This window comes from Erpetoichthys calabaricus, chromosome 3 (genome assembly GCF_900747795.2).
Source record: "Erpetoichthys calabaricus chromosome 3, fErpCal1.3, whole genome shotgun sequence".
NCBI lineage: Eukaryota > Metazoa > Chordata > Cladistia > Polypteriformes > Polypteridae > Erpetoichthys > Erpetoichthys calabaricus.
In genome coordinates this window covers 19,309,748-19,334,238 of record NC_041396.2, presented here as the reverse complement: position 1 = coordinate 19,334,238, position 24,491 = coordinate 19,309,748, and the positions used below count along the sequence as shown (strand labels likewise).

At 37.8% G+C, this 24,491-nt stretch overlaps 1 protein-coding gene across 3 annotated transcripts in view; it reads left to right on the top strand.

Annotated features, from left to right (window-relative positions):
- kdm5ba (lysine (K)-specific demethylase 5Ba) overlaps window positions 1-24,491 on the top strand; it is a 96,777-nt gene that overhangs the window by 5,789 nt on the left and 66,497 nt on the right. For all 3 annotated transcript variants that reach the window (XM_051924398.1, XM_051924399.1, XM_028796415.2), the window contains exons 2-5: window positions 17,407-17,484; window positions 20,235-20,357; window positions 20,472-20,642; window positions 23,602-23,658. In XM_051924398.1, coding sequence (XP_051780358.1) covers window positions 17,407-17,484; window positions 20,235-20,357; window positions 20,472-20,642; window positions 23,602-23,658 — 429 coding nt within the window. The remainder of the gene's footprint in view (window positions 1-17,406; window positions 17,485-20,234; window positions 20,358-20,471; window positions 20,643-23,601; window positions 23,659-24,491) is intronic.

The following is a 24,491-nucleotide window of genomic DNA, read 5'->3' as shown; positions in this document are numbered from 1 at the left end:
TCGTCTTCTATCCCCTGTGGCGTCTGCCATTATCTTACCCCAGCTACTCCACACATGGGTATTTACATTAGGTATTCTCTCATGCCCAATTCATTTGTGATTTTTTTTTTTTTCTGTTAATGTGGTCTCAGTCAATGCTTTGTGACAGTGTTCCAAGACTCTTGAGAATTATAACAAAGCAGAAATTTTAAGCTGATGCATTTAGCCAACTTGTCAAATTTTAGCTTCTACTTTTATGCTGTCTTTAAGCTTACTAACAATATGAAACAGCATTATTAATGAGGAAGAAGCATTCAGTATTTTTTTTTTGTTTTTTAGTACAGGGTTGTGTATAATCTGAAAGGCATTGCTGAAAAATATTGAATTATTTAGACATGGTGTCTCTTGTTACTTCAATTAGCAAATCAGATGATGTAAATGTGGCACTTGAGCTGCATTCTTCAGACAGGCAAAAGTGAAACGTGCTTCGGTAGATGCATGAACCCCAATGGAGGTGATGACACAAATATCAAAAGTAGTGTTACCTACAAATTTCATAATGAGAGCGCTTACACCTTAGTTAAGACTGAAGCTGGCTGCAGATGGAGTATGTACACAGTGTAGTCCTCTAGTGGCTGCCATATGTTGTATAGTTTAGCACTTTATAGTCCTTGTATTACAGTTGCAAATATGTGTAAGCCTGTACTGAAGAATGCTATTAAAAATTTAATTGAACATGAAATCATAAAAAATACGTGGTTGACTGACCCACAGTGTTAACCCCACTGTAAGCCCATGCATTAATGAAACTAGCAGTTGGGTCAAAGATGACCTAAACTGGTGAGGTTGCTGCATCATTTGTTTCCTTGCATTTCCAGTCCTTTGGTCCTTTTGGAACTATTGTGCCTGCAATCACACATTTGTAGTATTTACATAAATAATCACACAAGTCGGTGAGCATTGACACACTTTGCGAGGGTTGATGGGTGGTTGTTTTAAAGCGTGTGGGCAGTGACTGTTTCCATAGTGGTGCCGTTGTGTATAACAAAGAAATGGACATCTTGTGCTTAGGTAGGGTACAGATGGATTTTATTTTCCTTGTTGCATCCTTTATATGTAAATTGTATTTATTTTTTTTAAACTCAAGTTTGCAGTTAACATCGCTTTTTTATTTTTTATTTTTTTTAAAACGTGCATTTGACACTTTGTATGGATTATCTGTATACTTTATTTGATGCAGTCCAATAAAAATGCAATGATTGCTTTCTATTATATAGTAGACTGTTCATACCAATTTGATTAGTGCCGGTTAAAATGCTTTTATAACCCTACCTCCCCCCACAGCCACAGAAGTGTCATTTTTAAAATGCTTTATCAAGAAGAAATTGCCGCAATATTGTAGAGTTATTAAGTGTATGATTCCCCAGGGTGTCTCTCTCTTAGGGAAGGAGGCATAGGGTTTACTCCCTAGTACTTGGAACAAAAATCTGTATTGCACTTATTACTCATGTTCATTTGTAAACGCTAGACAATAATGCATAATTACACACCTTTAACCACACTTTTTTCTCAAATTTAGAGCCTAGGGGTGGTTGGTGGTTTTTCGTTTTGTTTGCTTGTAATGAGTGTGCCCTATCTATTATTGGTTCCTTTGTTGTGCCCAGTGGATAGACTCCTAATGAAGGTAGGTTTAGATTAAGCAGTGAATGAAACAAGATGAATAAGTAAGTGGTTAATTTCATAGCCAATATGAGCCAAAAATTCATAATTATTTCCCAGGAACCTAACCTTTTGAAACATACAAAATAAAGTCATCATTGTTGTACATTTTGGACTAAATTAGCATTTTTAGTGATACTACATTGTCCAAATAGTGGATATCAAAATGGTGCAGTGTTTAGTGCTGATGTATCACTTACCCAACATGCTTGGTTTGAATCACACATGTGGTTCATGTCTATGTCTTTGGATTATCAAAGGTCTCCCAGTGCCCACTCTGGTTCATTGGCATTTTCTAATGATAACAATGGAAATGTATGTGGGTGGGCTGTGCCTCCAAGTTGGGTTTTTGTATCTTGTGTGGCTGGGATAGCCTCTGGTGCCCATGATTCTGATTTGGATTACAGTAGGCTTGAGAATGTTAATAGTATGTTGTATTTTCAAACAGTAATGTGTTGTGTTACCACCTTAATAATAATTAAGTCAATTGAAGTGGAGTCACAGCACTTATGGTTACTTAGTTAAAAAATTTTTTTCCTTTCCAAAGCATTTTTGCAAATTAAGGGCATAGTTGAAGTGACTGTCTGCATGGTACAGGGAGGCACAGGATTATGGCGTAAAATATGTGGCTTGTAGTTGATGATTTTTTAGCCACCAGAGGGCTGTACAATCTGCAAAATACCAAAATAAAAAATTCTAGACTTCCAGTGGCCATACCACATGCACTGCAGCACAGGCAATCTTACTTAAGCCTAAGCTTGTTCAGCCCTGGCCAGTAGTTGGATGGGACACCATCTAGGAAAAGCTTGGGTTGGTGCTGGAAGGATTGTTGGAGTGGTCTGCAACACCAGAGACACTGTGTTGTAAAATGTTTTGGATGAGATGTAAAACCAAGGTCCTGACACTCTGTGGTAGGTAATTCAGGCCCCATATTCATCTCCTGTCCCTAATTTTCCATCTTTCTCACCCTACAGTTAATGTGGTGAGCATACTGGTGCATCATTCAGGTGGATGCTACACATTGGCAGTAGTTAAGACTCTATGTGTAGAAGGCTTTGAGTAGTGAGAAAAGCACTGTATAAATGTAAAGAGTTATTGTTGTTGTTGTTATGAATATCCTCCAAACATGCTTATCCTAAACAGGGACATAGGTAAAACCTGAGCCTATTCCAGCAAGCATCGGGCACAAGACGGGAGCAATCCCTGAAAAGTCTATTGCAAGATGAACACACTTGTGTAAACACACGCTAGTGCCAATTTAGTAACCTGCATGTCTTTGGACTGTGGAGTGTTCTTCCATTTTCAAACTTGTGGAATACAATTCAGGGTCATTGGAGGCTAGACAGACTCTTATCTACCCAGCGTCAAAGCTCAAAACAAGGGACCATCCCCGAGTGGGTCGAGATTCCAGCATAGGGCTCACATACCCAAACTCACACAGACTAACTTGTATATCTTTGAGATATTAGAGGAACACTAGGGTATCTAAAGTAGAATGCACTTTGACAATAACTGAATTTGAATTCTGGACCTGGGATCCATTATGCAGCACCAGTAACCACTGCATCTCAGTGTTTCTGCAATATTGAAATGTGGAATATAAATCTATAACCTTCCCATGGTACTTTTCAAATGTTCTCTATTGAACCAGCAGCTTTTCACTTTAGAATACTTGGAGCCTGGCCTAGCTTCCAGATGTTGTAGCCCTCCATTTTGATAAAAAGATTGTGATAAAATGTATGCCACTTTCTTTTTTTAAAAAATAATTTGACAATTCACACTATTACAGCGTGCATTACAATAATTCAAAGACATGCATATTGAATGAATTGGCGTCACTAAATTGGCCCATTATTTTAGTGTGTGCTCGCCTTGTCACTGGCACGTCTCCATGTGTTGTTCCTGCCTTGTGCCTGGTGATTGCTGGCATAGGCTGCAGCTGCCTTGTGACTCTCCTGGAAAAGCAATTTATGAAAACCGATAGGTGGATGGGCAAGATTTTTTATAAAGAAGCAGTGAGGCCTGGTGCCCTTACTTCTTATGAAAGGCTCACCCCCACCATAGTCCTAAATTAGATTAAGCAGGTTTGAGAATGTTTATTATGCACAAGGTTTGGTGGACATTTCAAAGACAGTACTGGAGGTTTAGAATTTATTAGCAGAGACTGCATATTTACTTTTCTAGTCCTAAAAAGTGCTAGACTGCATAGCAGAAACTACATCTATATGGTTGGTACAGAGAAATGGCTTTTAACCGTTAAACACCAACTTTATCTAAATGAGAGAAAAGGTGGTGGATGATTAGGACACTGCAGTTAGTGCCTTCTCATAAGCAAACTTACAGTGAGAGTTCCATTAACACAGGAGCCTGTAAAGCAAGTGTGTTTTCTTGTGTGTTGCATAGTGGAGCTTCAGGATACAAGGCTTTAGTGTTCTGGGTGTATGGATCCACATGGCTGGTTTTCTCTGAGTTTCTATTGTTCAAGAAGGTCTTTTCTTGAAAAGTCATTGTCCCAGTATAAATGGTGTTTTTTTTATTTTATTTCCTATAAATATTATTTTTCCTCGGAAAATCATTTTGAATTTATTTGTAATTTACCTTAAATAAACGTGTTCTTCATAAATGTAAGGGTTTTTTTTTTTTTTTTTGCTTTATTTTTGTCAACATATATATTGGTAACACAAAAAATATTCATGCCATTACATTCTGATGCCTACCTAATCCAGTTCAGGTTCATGAAGGGGGTCAGGGCCTATCCTGGAATTAAAAAAAGAAAAAAATTGTGGGGCCTTTTCACGGGCACACCCACATTCACACAGCCTAACCAGTATTTGGGCATGTGAGAGGTAGTCCCAAAGAGAATGTGTAAACTCCATATGGACAGTGACTTGGAGCAGGTTTGGATCCCAACCCTCTTGATCCTTGTGGCAGCCACATTATCCACTAAGCCATCCTTGTCTGTCCCATTAAGTAAAGAAAATTCAGAAAATCTTAAACCTCTGTTTTGGTGAAGAGGCTTCATTCCCTAACAAATCTAAAATGAATAAAAGTGGTTATGGATGATGAATCGATGGATATTGCATGTCATTGGGTGGTTGAAGGATGCTGGGCTTTTGTGGCCTTGTCAGCCTTTTGAACTTTAATTTTGACAATGAATTAGCCAGTTTCTGAAGGTGCAGTCTTAATGTACTCCATATGAAGGTGGGAAATGAGCAAAGCAGAGGTGGAATAAATATCGTGCAAGTATGATGAGACAAATACAATAGCTGTTTAAGTATTCATTTTGATTACATGTTTCAAACAAATATAATTATTTCTATTTCCATTTCCCTAAAATTTGGCCACTGGCATGCCAAGTTATTCCCCTCACCGAGAGAGTTCATTGATGATAAGCACTGAAATGGATTCCTCTTGGGATTTTAAAGTCTATGGTTTGGCTGTTTGGACACACAGCCTGTTTTGTTGTACATGCATCCTTACAAGTCTCTCCTAGAATAAATACTTCCTACTTGATTAAGAAATTTGCAAAAGCATGTTTACTTAAATGTACATGTAAGTAGGATGGTGAAACTATTGTTATAGCAGTTGCTTCACAGTTCAAAAATGCTGAGTTCAAACCCAGGGTGAGTCACTGTGTAGAGCTTGTATTTTTTCCCAATTTTGTTTGCTTTAGTTCTTCAGATCTAGATTTCCAGCTACACCACCCCAAATATCAAGTGGGTTGAGATTTTTTGCTGAGTATATACAAGTACAGGTCCTCTAGTAGTCTCTAACCACATTCTGCCTTGTGCCAATGCTGTTGAGGTTCTGCCTTCTAATGATCCTATAACTAGATTAAATGGGATCAATACATTGAATAATCTGTTTTATAGGCCATATGAAGACTTCTGAAAAATAAAGTAACACAATCTTCAGGGTTAAAATAAACACATGCTTCAATAAAATTCCAGCTATATCCTCTTGATTAGCTATCAAGGTAGAAAAAAACCTATATATGTTCCGTTAAACACATTCAGTGCCTCTTTATATAAGCATTTTATTTTTTCATGTGTCTTTGAGAGAAGCCGTCAACTGCATATGCATTGATTATGACCCATTGATTTTTCCCCTCACGGTTAGGTAGACTTTCCTCAAAGGCTTAAACAACAAAAGGATGTTTAAGCAGGAAGACCAGGAAATCTTAAAACTGATTTTGTAAGAGAGACATTTATAAGAGCAATTGTCACATTTTCACAAGGTCAGAGTTAGCCACACAGCTAAATTATAAGCTGAAAAATTGGAAACCTGTACTTCATAGAAAAGATTTTGGCAATGAAATTTGCTCTGTCAGACTGACAGCAGATGTCATAACACTAAAATGCAGCTGTCTCAGCAGAGGCGATCCTTGTCAGTTTAGAACAGCAGTGTTGTCCTTCCCCATTCCTGTCCGCTTCACTGTCTACTGCAATTGAACACGTGATATTCTGTCTGCGTGTGACAAGTTAGGCTGGAAAAGTTTTACATTGTAAATAATGTTCTTTAAATAGAATCAACTTGAAATATTTTACATACAATGCATTTATTTTATGTAGCATCTCAAACCGGGTGCCACAGTGATAAACGCTTCTAACCCAAGAAACCAGTGCCCTGTTTTCAAATCCCATGTCCCATGTTCAGTTCCTATGCCCAGTCATTGTATGTGTGGAATTTACATGTTCTCAGTAAGGCTGTGTAGAATTTGCTCCCTTATTCCCAAAGTCGTACACGTTAGATTCCTTGGACACTCTAAATTAGTTCAAGTATAAGTTCGTATTTTTGTGAGAGTGAGCCCTGTGATTCGGTGATTTTCTACCAAGTGCTGAATCCTACCTTGGAGCTGCTAATGGCAGTATGGACTCCAGCTTCCATGATTCTGAACTGGATCAAGCAAATGTGAAAATTTAATACTAGTCCCACAAAGGTTCACGTAACAGTACAAATATTTTTGTTTAACATCTTTCATATTGATCACCTTACCAGTATGGCTTAAATATGTTGCTTGTCTGTTTTGTGCATTGGTATAGCTATGGAGTGTCTTCCCAAATAATTAAGAAAATCTTCTGAAATGGGCAATACATCAGGGCATCCCAAATAATTTTAAGATCAAATCACAGACTGCTTTCAACCTTTAGATCATCTAATAATGTTACTTTTCTGTTGAAAATCACCAATAAATGATTTTTTTGATCATTTCTATTTCTTTATTATTGTATCTGGGATGCTTGTTGTTTCTGCAAACTCCTTAAAGTCACAAGGGAAATCTGACGGAAATTGTACCTCCAAATTATTGAATATTGTGCTAGTTAAATTAACCTCCTCAAAACTAAATTATATTTTGATTTATCTTTGATTCAGTGCTTTCTGTGAGTCTTTATCGGCACCCTGCTTCGTATTGTCCTTGGTTCTTTATTTGTACTTGTTCTATTGTACTATTGTTCGGACCACTTTTTCTTGTAGGTGTTGTGGCAGAAAGTTGATTGAGGTAGCCCAGGCTTCTTTCTTCTGTTACTGGGCAGAGTGGGAGTCTTAAGCCAACTGTGAAATATAATCCTGCCAGCATTTTCTTGGCAGTGTCTGTTCAGTATACTCGCATCAGAAGACACCCAAGAATCCTCCACGTTGGATCCTTAGAACACCTCCATTTGCATCTTTGAAACCTCTGTGGCTGTAGCTTTACTCCGCAGAGCCTCTCGGATTACTTAACATCATGGATCATGGAGAGTAAGTCATGTGGGTTAAATTTAGTTTATCAGTTTATACTTTAGTAATTCTTTTTACCATGGTTACAGGCAAGAACTGGGTGCCTGTCACACAATTTGCTTGTGAATCTCCTGGTCTAGAACCTTGATCTTGGTCTTAATCAAAAGCTTATGACATGCTATGCACTGATAAAGCAAAAAGTTAAGAATTAGGATTGCAGCAACCTCTGCAAAATTATCAAGAGTTTGTCTTTCTTAAGGCAAACGGCTTGAGAGAGCAACATGGCAGAAAGGAAAAAAAACAGCTGTGACATCTGCTGACCGTCAAGATTATTGTTGCTGCTGCTCATAGCAAGAAGAGCAGTGCCAGCTGCTGAGAGTCAAGTATGGGAAACAGAATGCACATGTGACAAATACAGACAAGTGCCTGCACAAACTGACCTGTGAGTGGCTGGCTAATACTTTGGCTCATTGACATGTCACACAGTCCATGATACAAAATGCAAGAACGACAACTACAGAGAAATGTATGCTGACAAACGAAGAGATTTTCAAATATCTACAACCTTTGCCCAATTGCAGACCTTGCTTTTACATCCTTACATGAATGTTTGGTTGAGCAGGACTATTTTTGGAAGTTAGATCAACAGTGTGCTGCTCATTGTGGGCAGTATCTTTTCACACTGAAGACCGAATGTGTGACCAAAGTAGAAATGCACATCTTGAAATGGAAATGCTGCATGTGAACCACCTTTATTTAAGAACTGGAGGTCTCCATACAGGCTAGTTGTAAAATGTCATCTTAAAATAGTATTTTCACTGTACTATGTGCAAGAGAAATTCTCACTGGCATGTCCTGCTGACTGTCTTGTCTGAGAACTTGGCCTTTGTTGTCTCCATTGCTGTCAGGAGTAATGAAAAATAGTGACATAACCCCTGACCTGAGCAATATTCAGAATGGCAAGGTGATTTTCCAGGAAGCATCTGGAACATTTTTAAAGTACGTACAGTTGATGCTGTAAATAAGGAAATAATAGCATTCACAAACCGAACGGATGGGATACGTTACAAGCCTTGACTAGGCATTATTTTTGTCTGTAATAATTTTAATCAAGTGTACGACAAGCTGAAGTTAATGTTGCCCTTGAATAAATTTGATGCAGTGCCTAAAATAGAGACATCTTTCACACTTCATTCAGTGTCCAAATGGAACACACCTGGACTTCTGACACTGTTTACCAGCCCTATACTTAATTCATCCTCAAAATAATTCAAGGGCACTGGGACCCATCAGACATTTTCTTTGCCAAAAAAAAAAAAACTGATCAGGACTACAACTGGATAGCCAAGATGGTGTGTGCTTTGGTCTTATTGGAACTAAGCTTCAGTTGTGGGGCAGATTCTTTTTTTTTTTTTTTTTTCTTAAACTTTCTTTCTTTCTTAAACTTTCTTTTAACAATGCCAAGAGGTATTTTTCATGCACACTTTCAACAGATACTCTCTGGCACATTCTGATATTTGTACACAGCTTTATTTATCTAATACTCTTTGGGTATCTGACCACTAGATTGACCATATTCAAAGAATAAACCTGTGCTTATGTCAGCAGTGTTTTAGGTGATCTGTGAAATGGTCCTCCATGCATTTGTTTAGCACCCCAGTCAAGGTTAACATTCCCGTGCCCTTGCTAAGAAAGGCCTCAACAACATCCTGTTATTTGTCTAGTGTTTTGCATGAACATCTCAGAATCTTCCAAAAAAACTGTTCTCGGGGTTATTTCTGTGATTAGTATTCAATGTCAAATAACCTGAAGGCCATTCTTCCAGTGTAATAGTTTTGGCTTGATCGAAAATGACAACAACCACCCACACCACTCCCTTTACCACTCCTTCTGCATTATAACCTGAGCAAATATTAGATAATGATTAGGTAGAGCCTTTCACGATCTGGAATTTATGATGCAGTATTATACTGGTGACCAGAATCTTCACATATGACATAATGAAGCCAGCATTATACTTTGCTTAATACATTTAGGGTGCCAGACTGAAGTATACTGATTATGTTTATTTGTTACTATTTAAATATTACCATGGGTTGTGGTACTTCAGTCTGAAATTGAATGACACATGCTTTATCAGGAAATTCGGCTCCTGTATGCCTCCACAAGGCTGTGTTTGAATCCCAGCCTGGTTATTTTTCATCTGACATTTGCATTTTCTTTGCATGTATATGTGGCCTGCTCTTTGGATACTCCTTTAAACCCTACATCCCGAAGTTATTATTTTATAGCTCTAAGTTGCCCCTTATGTATGCGAGTGTGCCCTGTGCTAGAACAGTAACTGTCTGTGGTTTCTAGTTGCCTTGTGTTTAGTGCAGCCTAGATGTAAATTGGACAAATCAAGCTTAAATTGATGGGTAGATAGATACCTGTATGTATCTAACATGTCTGTATGCATTTATTATGGATATATTTCTATATATGTTTGTGTATATATTGGAACAGAAAAATGTATAGAATACTAATGATGTACATATGAACTGGAAAGATAGTTTGAAATGACCAGTGATAGAATTATGTAGGAGTAAATCAGATATGTGAACTGATGAGAGTGATTAGTAAAGTAATCCTTTTAAATTACAGAGTATGGTTATTACAGTGTTAGGTTGCTCATTACTGTAGAAAGTAATTGGACTACATAACGCATGTCACGTTTAGTGTGTTACCGTACTGCTCTTGGGATTGTGTTGCTGAGTTTTGTACTGTACATTCATCTCATCAACAAATTCAGGGATTATTCAACTCAAAATTATATATTGAGAGCATCTCTCTCATTTAAAATTGTTCAAAATGTTTCCAGGGCAAGATCCAACCTGTGAACATTGCAGTCAAGTTCCCGCCTCACTGGGCCACATGTTTTGGGCGTGCACCAAATTAACATCATTTTGGACCAAAATCTTTAAATGCCTCTTGGACAGCCTTGGTGTCACAATCTCTCCTAATCCACTAACAGCTGTGTTTGAGGTACTTCCAGATGGTCTTAAAGTGGAGAAAGACAAACAAATTGTAATTGCTTTTACTACACTGTTGGCACGTAGACTTATCTTGCTCATCTGGAAGAATCCTAACTCTCCTATTCTAAGTCAGTGGGTAATTGATGTTATGTACTATTTGAAACTGGAAAAAATCAAATTCTCACTTAGAGGATCTGTAGAAAACGTTTTCAAAACCTGGCAGGATCTAATCAATAACATTTTAGAATAAGCTTTTAAATTGAGGAAGCAGGTTCTCTCCCATCTTTTACTCCATTTATCTTTATTCATTTATTAATGTATCTATTTACTTATTTTTACTGGCTTAAAGTTTTACTGTACTAGCTTAGCTCTCTTTTTCAGGGGTGGGGGTTGATTTGTTTCAAACCTTTTTTTCTTTGTAAAACTTGAGTTATTTATATGGAATTTTTTTGATTTTAATAAAATCAATAAAATTATATAAAAAAAAAAAAAATTCAGGGAATTTGAAATATTGAGAACAGATTATTTCAGCCAGGAAAAGGAATAATATGATCACCTGAACGTTTGCCTCTGGAAATTAGTTTTGCTTCACAAACTTTGAAACATTCATGTATTAATTCAACATGCATCTGGCGGTCATTTAGTGTTTAGTTTTTTTTTTCTAGTGTTAGAAAATCACAGGAGTCATATAAGACGCATACTGTGTTTGTTCTAGTAGCACAATGCCTGTTTTGGCAATTTATGTAAACAATCCTGGCAACCACAATTTAAAAAAAAAAAAAAATGCACCAGAAACAGAAGCAATACTTGACACATTTCTCCATGACATTTGGAACATGTAAATTTGAAATCTTGAACAGATTATTTCAGCCAGGAAAAGGAGTAATATGATCACTTGAAAGTTTGCCTCTGGAAATTTTTTTTTTTTTGTGGATGCTTCTACCCGTGAGAAGCTAACACAACAAACATTTGCAAGCTACAAAATTTTTAATAGTTACCTGCTTAAGGGTTTACATGGTCACATGATCAGGTTTACAAGGTTCTTCAGAGGCCTATCACCCAATTTCCCTAATAGAGATATGGGCTTGAATGGCAATTTAGAAACCATGTTTCTGTGAATAATTGGGTTATTGATAATGCGCACGTAAATACATGTATTGATTATCTTGTACCAGTGGCACCTGTCATGGGGTAGAATATGATCTGCAGTAAGTGAACAGTCGTTTTTTTGAAGGTGATGTGTTGGAAGCGGGAAAAATTGGGAAGCATAAGGCTCTGGGTAACTTTCACAAGTGCTAGATTGTGATAGGCAGACAATTGGGTCAGAGCATCTCCAAAACAACCTGTCTTGTGGGGTGTTCTCAGTTTGCAGTGGCTTATACCTGCCAAAAGTGGTCCAAGGATGGACTTCCAGTGAATCGGTGGAAGGGTTTTGGGCGTACCCAAGGCTAATTGATGCACGTGGGGAGCGAAGGCTAACCTCTTTTGTCCAATCCCGTAGAAGAGCTATTGTAGCACAAATTGCTGAAAAACCTAATGCTGGCCATGAGAGAAAGGAATCATAAGACGTGGTACCGCAGCTTGCTGCGTGTGGGCCTGCGTAACTCCGGACCATTCAGAGTGTCCAGGCTGACCCCTATCTATCGCAGGCAGCAGTGATAATGGGCATGTGAGCATCACAACTGGACCACGAAACCATAGAAGAAGATGGTCTAGTCTGATGAATCATGTTTTCTTTTAATTCAAAATGGCAAGGTTCGTGTTCGTTGTTTACCTGAGGAATAGATGGCAGAAAGATGCACTCTGGGAAGATGGCAAGCCAGTGGAGGCAGTGTGATGTGTTGGGCAATGTTCTGCTGGGAAACTGTGGGTTCTGGAATTCATATGGATGCTACTTTGACAAGTACCACATACCTAAAGATTGTTATACCCTTTCATGGCAACCGTATTACCTGATGGCAGTGTTCTCTTTCAGCAGGATAATGTTCCCTGCCACACTGCAAAAGTTGTTTGAGAAACATGGTGAAGAGTACAAGGTATTGATCTGTCCCCAAATTCCCCTGATCTCAATCTGATTGAGCATCTACGGGATGTGTTGGAAAAACAAGGCCAATCCATGGAGTCTCCATCTCAACATGCAGAACTTAAAGCATCTGCTTAATGTCTTGGTGCCAGATACCATAGGACACCTTCAGAGGTCTTGTGGAGTCCATACCTTGACAGGTCAGAGGTGTTTTGACAGCACAAAGGGGAACAATGCCGTATTGGGCAGGTGGCTTTAATGTTCTGGCTTATTCTGTGTTTCTGTACGTATATAGGTAGGTGTTTAATGGTCATGCGAAAGGACAAGCTCCCTTTGGGGATTAAAACAGTGCACCAAATACCCCCCCCAAAAATGTATTGATGGATAGAGCTATATAGACATAGATACTGTAGGTAGTGTTATAAAGTTGGTACTCGTAGATGTTAATTTTTCAGTTGTAGGATTTAATTTTTTTTTCCGTCCTAACATGACCACCATTTTTAGTGGAATTATAATTTACGCTGCTAATTTGACAAATATGTGTATCTGAAAAAATTTTTTTGCATATTCATTTTGACAGACTGCAGGCACTCTTGCCCGACTAGGTTGCCCCAGTATCAGAATGACCAGAGGAGAGACTGCATTCTGGGCATTACCTTCCCTGGGGCACTAGATGGCAGCCGCACTGGCTTGCTGTATGGCCACAGGTTTGGAGCTTTGAAGCTCTGCCCTGCTGGGGCCCATGTCCACCGCCAGAGGGCACTTGGACTTTGTTGGAGCCCTGTGTTGCAGCACTTCTGTCACACCCGGAAGTGCTGCCGAAAGCCAGTCAGTGATCTTCTGGAGCACTTCCGGGTGCCTTATTAAAGGAGTCGGCAGCTGCCACTACAGAAGCCAGAGTCGGGTGGTTGAGGAGGAATGGCGGCATGTAAAGGGGAAAGGAAGACAAGAACTTGGGGTTCTTTACTGAAGAGCTGTGTTGTAAGGGTGGGAAACAAGGGGAAGCTGTTCCCACACCAAAAGATAAAGTTGTGTTGCACCTGCACTTTTGTCTATGCCGGTCTGTGTCGGGTAAGGTGGCTGGTATGCCCCCTGGTGGTCCACAACATTCAAAAAACCATATTCTGATTTGTTTGATAATGGCATAGTTTTGCAGCAAAGGATCAGTTAGATTCAGAGCAGACCTTCTTGTTTTTTGGTTTTACAATTGACTTGGTGATACAGCAGCTATGTATTATGGCAGAGTCATATACATATAGTGTCCTGTGAGATGTCTAACCAAGTATTATAGAAATTCTCCTTTAGTGAAGCAAAGGTTCATAGAGGGTATGGGAATGGCCTGTAGCTACTACTCCAGAATGTCCTACTCATTCTTTATCGAGTTTTATGGACATGCCTAATGAGGTAATGGTGTTCTCCTCATGCTGGTATTATCAAGAAACTTCCCTATCAGGCCCACCACAAAAGGTCATACAATGGCTGACAGAATATCCTCCTCATCCTTTTGCTCAGTCATATTGCCCACAACAGGCAGTAGAAGACTACACACAATTTTATGCAATGGCTTTCCACACTATGATATTAGCCTTTTGTTTCATTGTACAGTTCTGAGAATGTTATCCACTTTGTCTTCATGACCAGATCTAATCGTATCCGCCCCTGTGTGGCATACAAGTTGATTACATCAGCCCAGCCCTATTCAGCAGGTAAAAATACTCAAATGGAAGAACTCTTCAAGAATGGAGTCTTGACTTAGTAGTTTGTCAGTCCATGGACAATAATGTTTCCCAATTATCCATGAACTCTCAGCAAGTCTTGGAATAGTAGTTGTGGTGGGCTCTCACATGATCTGCTGTGTTTACAATATTTCTTTTTCCCCTGAACACACACACTGTGCTACATTTGTCATCATTGTCGGTGCCCTCCATAATGTATGAGACAAAGACACATTTTTCCTTCATTTTACTCCGCTGTTCCACAGTTTAAAATTACAAATCGAACAATTTGGACCTGATTAAAGTGCACATTGCAGACTTTGACTTAAGTGGATTTGCATTAATTTTGGTCACTATATGTAGAAATGACGACACTTTTTATACATGGTCCCCCTCATTTCAGGGCATCATAATGTTTTGGGAAAAAGGTGTTTGTCTCCGATCTGTTTCATTATTTCATTAGTGCAGTCATAAGGTACCCAGGCTTGCTACTAGCCTTTGGAGTCTGTAGTTGCCATTGTTCAACATGAGGACAAGTGCTGTGCAAGTGAAAGTCAAATAAGCCATTATAAGGTTGAAAAAACAAGAATATAACACAGAGGCATCAGTAAAACCTTTGGGTTACCGAAATCAACAGTCTGGAATATCATTAAGAATTAAGAAGGCACTGGTGAGCTCAGTAATTGCAAAGAGGATTGGTAGGCCAAGGAAGAATTCCACTGCTAAAAGAAGAATCTTTACTATGGTAAAGAAAAAGCCCCAAATGTCTGGCAGATCAGAAATAGTCTTCAGGAGGCAGATATGGATGTGTCAGAGATGACTATCCACAGAAGGCTTCATGAACAGAAAAACAGAGGCCACACTGCAAGATGCAAACCACTAGTTAGCCACAAAAACAGTATGGTCAGGTTACAGTTTGCATACAAGTACTTTAAAGAACCTACAGAATTATGAACAAAGGTTATTGTAGACAGATGCACCTGGTGATGTCTACAAATCCCAGAATTCAAGAAGTCATTGCATGCAAGGTATATGTGACAAAGTCCTAAGTATGACGGCTTTAATAGGCCTGCCATTGGCTGTGGCCCAAACGAAATGGGGGAGCACGTATAAAAAGTGTTATTTCTACTTGGTGTGACCAAAATATATGTCAATACCCTTAAATGGAGGGCACTTCATATTATGTGTATCACGTTATGTGTGATAGACAACTAATGAATGTACATTTTGTTTTGTTTTTACTTGTTCTGAGATTGTATGTATAATGGAAATGTAGAAGAAGAAATAATAACCTACATACTTGACCATACTCATCTCAAGTGCTGGTGTTCTGGAACACTATAGCGACTACTTAAGTACTTTGATATTTTTTTTTATTTTTCTAAATACAAAATTGAGTAATTGGAGCCATCAAGTGTCTTGTGAAAAGGAGTGGTTTTGTATACATCGTCACTCATTGCCGCCTTTGCCTGTACCACTGTCTTTTGTTGCAAAGTGTTCAAGACTACCAAACCCTGAATGACCTTAAACCAGTTTTGATGGGAAAATTGTGTGGATATTGACTAATCAATAACTACAAGCTTTTGATTTGTCTTTGTGTGTGTTGTATATGATGTCTTGCACAAATTCCCAGATTGTGAACTAATTTTTCTCCAGTTAGTTACACATTTTGGATTGGGGGGGGGGGGGGGGGATGAATATTATTAAACAGAACTTGCAAAACATTCTATTTTATTTAGTAGATTATTCTATGCAGTTATGCTTCTATCTTTTTTTTCCCCCCTCAGTGGTTCTGTTTTGCTATTTTATGTTTGAAGATGTGTGTTTGTGTGTGTACAGTATGTATGTATGTGGATATAGAGAAAAATATCTATAGATATTTAGAAGCAGAGAGAGTGAGAGAAGTCCAGATATATAGATGTGTTTAATTATGTAATTTGTATATATTATGTGGATGCTTTTATGTGCTTTATGTATTTTAAAAACACTATCCTCTAATTCTAAGGGGAGAGGGTGGGTTGGGTCACAAAGAAAATGGAATACAGAATTTAGTTGCACTTGAGACCACACCAAGGAGCACATTGGTTTCCGGTGGATGTTGAACAAGGCTGTCCAGAGGCACCTAACAAAACGAGCAACACCTAAAAATGCAGACATTTTCCCCTGAGTACTGAAAGCTGTTGGGTTTGTCCTTTGTTCTATGCAAGCAGCGTGCCACTTTGTACTGTAGACAGCAGGCTTGAGTATATTGGTTTTAATTAGAAGCCTTAACCCTAGGCCCCATGTACTGTCTTAAATGAATGTTTCACAATTAGTGGTTTGTAGTGTATTTAGTTACACCCCGCCACCCAACCTCTTAAACTGCCACATACACACAGTCTCTGTCAAATTCAACATACCCCCTCCCCAATCCGATCCCTTAAACAAGATGTTTGTGGTCAGCTTCAAAGGGACAGTTTCCTCTGGAGGTCAGTAGCTTAGCAAAACCATTTTGCTTATGCTGTTGTTTTTTGTTAATGTTCTTTTTTTAAAAAAAAATGCAAATTATTGGTCCCCCCCAGTGGAAGGTTTAAAGGTGTAATAGTGGTATGAAATTTTTTTTTGTTCCCTATGATAAACATTTAAATGCAGTGTCTGCTTATTTATGTTGATCTTGTCCACCATAGATACAAATGGGTTAAATACTCTTAATTGCCAGACTGTCCGTGTATTGAGAGTGGTGCATCATCTACTTTTGTATCTGCCCATTTTAATAACAGGATGAAAGCTGATCAATTGTCATTTTCACAGTAATCCAAGTGCCTCATTAAGTATTTCAGGTGGGGTCAGGTTGAAGAGATTCACCTCTGAGATTTGTGGGTGTTGCTAGATGGAGTTAGACTGCAGTAAACACCTGGTTCAGTTAAGGTCACAAGAGAATCTATCAGCAGTTCTCAGAAGGTTTCTTAAAGTCTTTTTGTGCCAAAGTGGAATATTTTTCAGCTTGATCTGCAATATAAAAAATAACTGATTTTTTTTTTCACTGGTGGAAGATATTCTTATGTAATAGATGTTTGGCTATCATTTTTGAACAGCTGACCTGTGTCTGGACACTGTTGAGAGCATTGATTTGTAAAAATATGTAAAATATGAAGCATCCGTGAAAGTCCTTGAGAGGTAGCGTAGGAGAGGTTTAAAGGATGAAAAAAATGATTTTTTGATTGAGAAACATGAATTTTTTTATTTTTTTTTAAACTAGGATTGGCAGCCCCCATTTGCTTGTGATGTCGACAAACTGCACTTCACCCCACGGATTCAGAGGCTGAATGAATTGGAGGTGAGTCACAATACTGCCCTTTGTTTTGTTTTTTTGTCCGGGTGGGGGAGTGGGAGGGTGTTCAGTGTTAATTTTCTTGGGAGTTTATCCTTGAGCAGGAGACTGCACAAGTGAGAGAAGAGTGTTCCTCCTGGAGTGAAGTCATCAGTGGCAGTCCTTCGGGGTTCTGCACCAGGATTGTTAAGATTTTTCTAATTTACATTAATACCATGGGTTCAGATATAATGAGTAACCTTGGGAGATTTACAAAAGCCACTTCATTGTCTCCTGCCAACTCTGCTATCTAAACAAAGCAACGTCTGGAGGCATTAAAAATTTGTGTGGCATTCTTTTTCTTATGCATTACAGTGTGGCCATTATTCAGATGCTAAAGCATCAGCAACCAGCACTAAAGTGTCGAGTTCATTTGTTTCTAGATAGGCACGTGCTTGGGAAGACTTTAGATGTACAACTTTCCTACCTCTGCAGATAGTTGAAAATACCCATTTTCATTAGTACAGATACAGGTTTTTAGCTATTTCTGCTTTGTTCCCTGCATCTTGTTTTACTACTTCCAAACATGAGTCCTTTCTTCCAACTAGATTCAGTTACTGCTCACGAAGCCCTGATACAATACCATGTCATCCAAACCCCATACTATTAAAAACTGCTTAGATCTGGGAATCAAGGAGGGAGATGGTCAGTGGTGAAGACTTACAAAAACCTAGCGATAATATTTAAATAGTAGACCATGTTGAGTATAAAAGGGGTTGTACAAAATGGGCTAGAAATGGTTCTTTCTAAAGAAATTCTTGTTTCTTTCCTTTGTATGATAAGCTAGAGGGGATGTTGTTCCCTTCTGTGCTGTGCTGTACTAGGGAACAGCTACCTGCATTGCAGAAATGAGGATGATGGCAAAATTAGAGACCATTGGTGCATTACTTTATATTGCTCACAATATTTTTTTTTCAAAGTACTATAGTTTTCCACTCAGATTTTACAGTCCTGATTATTGGGTTAATTGAAGATTTAAAAACCGGTCCAGTTTGTGGGAATTTGCCATAAGATGGACTGGTATCCCATCCAAGGTGGGTTCTGGCCATTAGGTAAATGCTGCCTTCAGACTTTAACCCTATAAAACACTGTGATTAGAAGAAGTAGGTCTAGTACATGCATGGGTAGATCAAGGTATCAGTACAGTAAATATAGTTCACTGTACAAGTAAATATGTAGCTATGTTCAGCCATGTAGGAATTTATACAGTAACATCCTGCAAATGTTCTTTGAATTTTTTCAGTCTTTTGAGTTCATACAACTTAAAACAAATCTTAACTGAATAATATTCAAAATATCTGTTAAGGTCCTGATTTCCAGAAGTTCGTTGTGCAGTTCATGCCATTCTCTACTTTTGGCTTATTAATTTGTGATAAATTCTGTGAGCTGTAGTTAAGAGTGCAGTATACAGTGCAATTAGCATTAGTCACACAATGAAATAGTTAACAAAGCTATAACATATCTTAAAGGGGGTACAGTACTAATTCTGTTTGATAAAGTCTGTATATTCTGGACATCCTACCGTTCCATTTAACTAGTGTGATCTATTGTAGACGTTTTTACTTACTGTGTGTTTTTTCTGTTAGAAATATGAACACTAAATTGATTGCATCAGATCTAAGTAATTTGTGCCCTAACCCATGCTAAAGATGTGGGGAAAATTATTGCACAATGAACTAATCAATCTCATCCACATCTTTTTATAGTCTTAGTGTAGTTCTACCACTAACCTCCCCACCAACCTGGTTTTACACTATGCATGTCCACCCCTCCATTTTCCTGCTTCATGGATATTTGACCATTTTTTTTTGTTGTTGTTCATTATGTATTGAACTTTCCAAGTAATGATGCAATAATGTCATCAGCCCGAACTGCAGTGTTTGTGCTTCATCTGTGGTTACAGTGCATATATAACATTTTGAATCAAAAGCTTGTATTGCTTAATACAAAGACAGTATCAACTTTTAAAATGAGTGTCTATAAGCACTAAACTCCAACCAGTCAGCCACCACACAACAGCATTTTTTAAAAGCATTTCCTATTGACACACATTTCACATACAAGGTAGGTAGTAAGCCATGAAATTTCACAGGTAGTTACAGGAACCTTTTGAGGATCAAAGGTACACGTTATAAGCATTTTTACTGGTGCTGGGGAATTGCAAAATTACACTATATTCTCCTGAGTAACAGCTGTCAAGACAGCGACTACAATCTTGGTTTGAGACTTTGTGCTTTTTGAGTAAAATTTTAAATATTTAGTTAAACAGATTGGCATCATTTAAAAATAAAAGTACAGTTTGTCGCATATATTTCTGGCTTGAGTTCTTGTATTCGCTATTCAGATGACTGATTTGTTACCAGAAAATGCTAGAGTGCAACTTGCCATTAATCCTGATTTGTCATATACCTTCTTTAAATAGATGGTGTTTTATTTGTCCCCAAGAGGATGTTTGGCTTTTTACAGAAGCTCAATGATAAATAAAATTATTATATTGCGACAAACATCAAGCTGCTTTCAGATATACACCAGAGTGATTAAAAAGGAAGAAAACTTTAGAATCAAGAAGAAAAGCATGTGTGGTATTACTGTGTGCTGTCTTTGGACTTGAGCAACATATTTTTTAAAGTAGTACTGCAAAGTGTCAGATGTTGTAATCATTTGTGGCAGGTGGTATTGTGAATGTTTACATTATAAAATCTTAAAATTTCTACCAGGCCCAGACAAGAGTGAAGCTAAACTTCCTTGATCAAATTGCCAAGTTCTGGGAGCTGCAGGGATGCACGTTAAAAATTCCACATGTGGAAAGGAAGATTTTGGACTTGTATCTTTTAAACAAGGTAAATTTTTCACACGGCTCCCTTTTGACCTCTTGTGGATCTATATCACAATGGCAGGTCTGCTCTTATGATAATTTAAGACAATAATAAGTTTTCTTTGTCTTTATTTTTTAGTTAGTGGTGGATGAAGGAGGATTTGATGCAGTCTGCAAAGACAGGAAGTGGACCAAAATAGCACTAAAAATGGGATTTGCTCCTGGAAAGGCAGTTGGTTCCCATATTCGAGCCCACTATGAAAGGATTCTTTATCCATACAACCTTTTCCAGTCTGGAGCTAGCCTTCTGGTAAGAGTACAAATCTCAAAGGGGAGTTAGGGTGGTGGAGAGTCTTTATCTCTGCCTTTGTGTGGTGGGATGAGATGGGGAGGATGTCTTGTCTTGTTAGAACGAGTCCTTGAGGAGCAGCTTGTTAGTATTTGTCAGCCAAAACAAGTAACCTCATTCCCCAAGAGAGTCTGCACTGGAACACATTTGTGACACTCAAACTGCTGTTTTTTTTAAAAGCTTTCAGTGCAAGGACTAATTAGGAAATTACACTTCTGTTCTTGTTTCTCCCTCCTCTTTCACTTTTTTTTATATAATATACACTAAAGAATTCTCATCTATAAGTGTACAAATCCATAAATGGTGTTTTTTTATATTACTGTTGGGGCCTGGGTGGATTAATGTATTTAACCATGAAATAGTTTTTCATATCTGTGTTAGGTTTGGTTGCTCCTGTGCACTGAATGTCATACAACTGAAAAGTATATGACCTTTTATCATCTTACTCTGCCTATCTGTGCCTTAAATTGATGGTACAGCTTCATTCAATATTAGTGTCACAATCTGACATAGAAGTTATTGCATACCAAACTTCATTTATAATTGCTTTGTTATGTCACTTGAAAGAATAGCCACTTGACACAAATCAAGCTCCTCTCCTTAGTGGAACTGTAATGGGAAAAAGTATGTAAACCTTTTGGAAATTTACTTTTATTTATAAATTTATCTTAGATAAAGATCAGACCATATTTTAAGTTACAGTAATGAAAAAAACAAAGTCATAGTTAACCAACAACATATCAATTATTGTATTGTTTTGGTACATATTAAATACATCATTCAAACATTTACAGGTACAGTATATATGTAGGTAGGATAGATGAAAAGGAACATGGATGATGAGACTGATAACTTCAACAAATGTGACTGGAGTCAGGATTTGCTTGACGTCCACTCAATGAAACAATATTAGAGGTGTGGTTTAGAGCTCTTTTGTTATATAAAAAGGTCTCCGACATTGAGTTTGCTTTTCACAAGAACCAAATACTGCCTTGTGTTAAAAAAAAAAAAAAAAAAATCTAAGCAGATATATGATCAAGCATTACTGATTTGTATAAAGCGAGAAAGGGTTAAAATGTAATTTCAAACAGTAGTTCTACATTCATCCACTTGCATACACAAAGAAAATTTAGCCCGTGGCTTCTCTTCCCCATCAAAGTAAATCTACAGAGTGGATTCAAAAAAAAAAAACAAAAATCCACGTTTTGGAGTGGCCAAGTCAGAGCCCAGACCTTAATCGAACAGAGATGATGTTGAATGGCCTCAGAAGAGCCATTAACTCCAGAAATCTTAAAAATATGGCTGAGCTAAAGCACTTGTGTAAGGAAGAAATGTCCAAAATATCTCCTGACCAGTTTGTAGGCCTGATCTGCAGCTACTGAAAGCACTTGTTTGAGGTTATTGCTGCCAAAGAGAGTGCAACCATTTATTAAATCCAAGGGTGCACTTAAATTTTCCACAACACACTGTAAATGTTTGATGGGTGCGTTCACTAAAGATCTGATAAATTGTTTGTTTTATTAGCATAAGCATTTTGTGTTTGTCTCTACTTGTGACTTAGATGAAGATCAGATAACATTTCAGGATGAATTAATGCAGAAAACTAGGGTCATTCCAAAGGGTTCACATACTTTTTCTTGCCAGTAGCTATATATGTGTAATGGTGTGTTGATGTGTAATCAGTTGGTATCCTGCTCAAGGTGAACTTTTAGTTTTGTGCCCATCCGGTTTGTAGGTTTTGTGTTTGGGATAGCCCATTTAACCTAAGATCTACTAATGCTAAAAGTTGAAATAGGCTTAGTCTCCAAACTTGTCTCAATTGTTGATATGCAGTGCTCTCCTAAGGAAGCTTCATCTGTAAACTGTTACAGACCCCCCCAAATGCTATTTTGATTTCCTAGAAAGCATTGCTCTTTAACAGTAGGACTAACTCCTCTTATACAGTTAATCTGTCCATTTTAAATTGCCCACTTGACCTAATCAGGTGGTCTTAAATGAGCAAATGTCTGCCTTTCACATTGAAGGGTGACATCTGAACTGGAGAATAGCAGAGACTTTTTTAATAGTGATGAGACAAAACAAAAATTGAAACACACTGTGGTGGTGTTCTGTTAAAATTTGCTTTTGGTTGGTGTAACATTGGGGTTGCCAAAAACTACTATAAAAGTATGGCATATAAGACCAGAACTATTCCTGAATTATTTGCCACTTTTAATTTATTTGTAAAAAGTACTGTTGGTTTCTACTAAAGCAAATCTTGCTAGTGGGCATAATTTTTATTATCTAGTCCATAGTCTTATTTAGTAATCTTGGTATACATTTGAGATGCGTGTTTGTTGCATATTAGGCCTGCCAACGTTGTAATTTTTTTGTTTTTTTAAGATTGTTAGTTCCACCTTGCCAATTTTTCTTTTTATCATTTTTGTCTAATGTGAGTGGAGCTACAGTTTCAGTGTTTTTCTGTGTAGACTCGATTTACATTTTTTAAAGAAGCAAAGTTTCTCACCCTTTAAGATCTAAGGGTTGTAGTTGTTGGCAGGGTGAGTGATAAAAAAATGACACAGGTCATTATCTACAGTATTTCTGAGTTAGGTTTTTTGGCTGCCTTTTATCTGCTTGCCTGGCATGTACACATGTACATCCTGAAACTAGTCTACCTTTTAACTGTTTCTTTTTCCTCTGGACAATCTTACATAAGTTTCAGTTGTTTGCAAATATAACCAGTCCAAAAATGAATTCCACTCAGAGGCTAGCTTAGTTATGCCACATTTGATCCCATCACTCTTTAAATCCCATTTTGAAGACTGGGACAACAGCCAGTAATGGCTGAACTAAACCAGTCATTTCTGTTTGATATTTTATGATTGGTGAGTGAAATCACCAATTTTCAGCTAACTTTCCTAGCTCTCTCTTACACTAGGCTCCTGAGCCTCCCACCAAACTGATGTCTTTGGGGGCTGAAAAAACACTGGACAAGGTAGGTTTATTTCATGATTATTCAAGCAAAAGATTCTGTATAAAGGAAAAACACATACAAACTGAGCAGTACCTTATTCCTTCCCCCAGCCTACCCTTGTATCAGGTGTGTTGTAAATTTGCAATATAATGAAAATGGTAATCTATAGCTAGAAGAAAATTTGAATTGTGTGTGTGTATGTGTACACCGCAAGCAAAGTATACAAGTAGTCTTACCAAGGGGAGAACAAGAGTGAAGGTGTGTCGGATGGATAGCTTTTGTTTGTCCTTCCAGGGGCCAAATTGAGTTTTTACTAATGTCAGACAAAATTACAGTGATCATACCTTAAAACAAAGCCTGTACCTTCACCTTTTGGACATAGAGCCAAAATGCAACAGTTCTTTGACTGGTCATGATGAAATAGATCAGCTTGCTTTCTTCCACTGACCTGGAATCAAAGTATTCTGTTACATTATTTATAAAAATGTATATATGAAGGATTGTGCTAAGAAAGCAAAAGTGTATGTTGTGCATGCTAATTTAATTCAAGTCTTTAGCTGTTTTAGAGTGTAGTGACATATCAGGCTGTCATGTTTATAGCAGAAATTTGAAAGGATGACCTTTGCCCAATTACACGGATTCAAGAACCACTTCATCGAATTGGTATGGCTGTAAAAGTGATACCAATATGATTTGTCACAAATATACAGTGTGGACAATGCTCACCTTAAAATTCAGTAGTACTAGTGATACCATCCTATAAATGGTGTCAAGTCTGTTTTTATTGGTACATCTAGTAACAAACATTTCATACTGTTGTTATGACAAGGTAGGAGGCTAGCAGATTAAGGTTA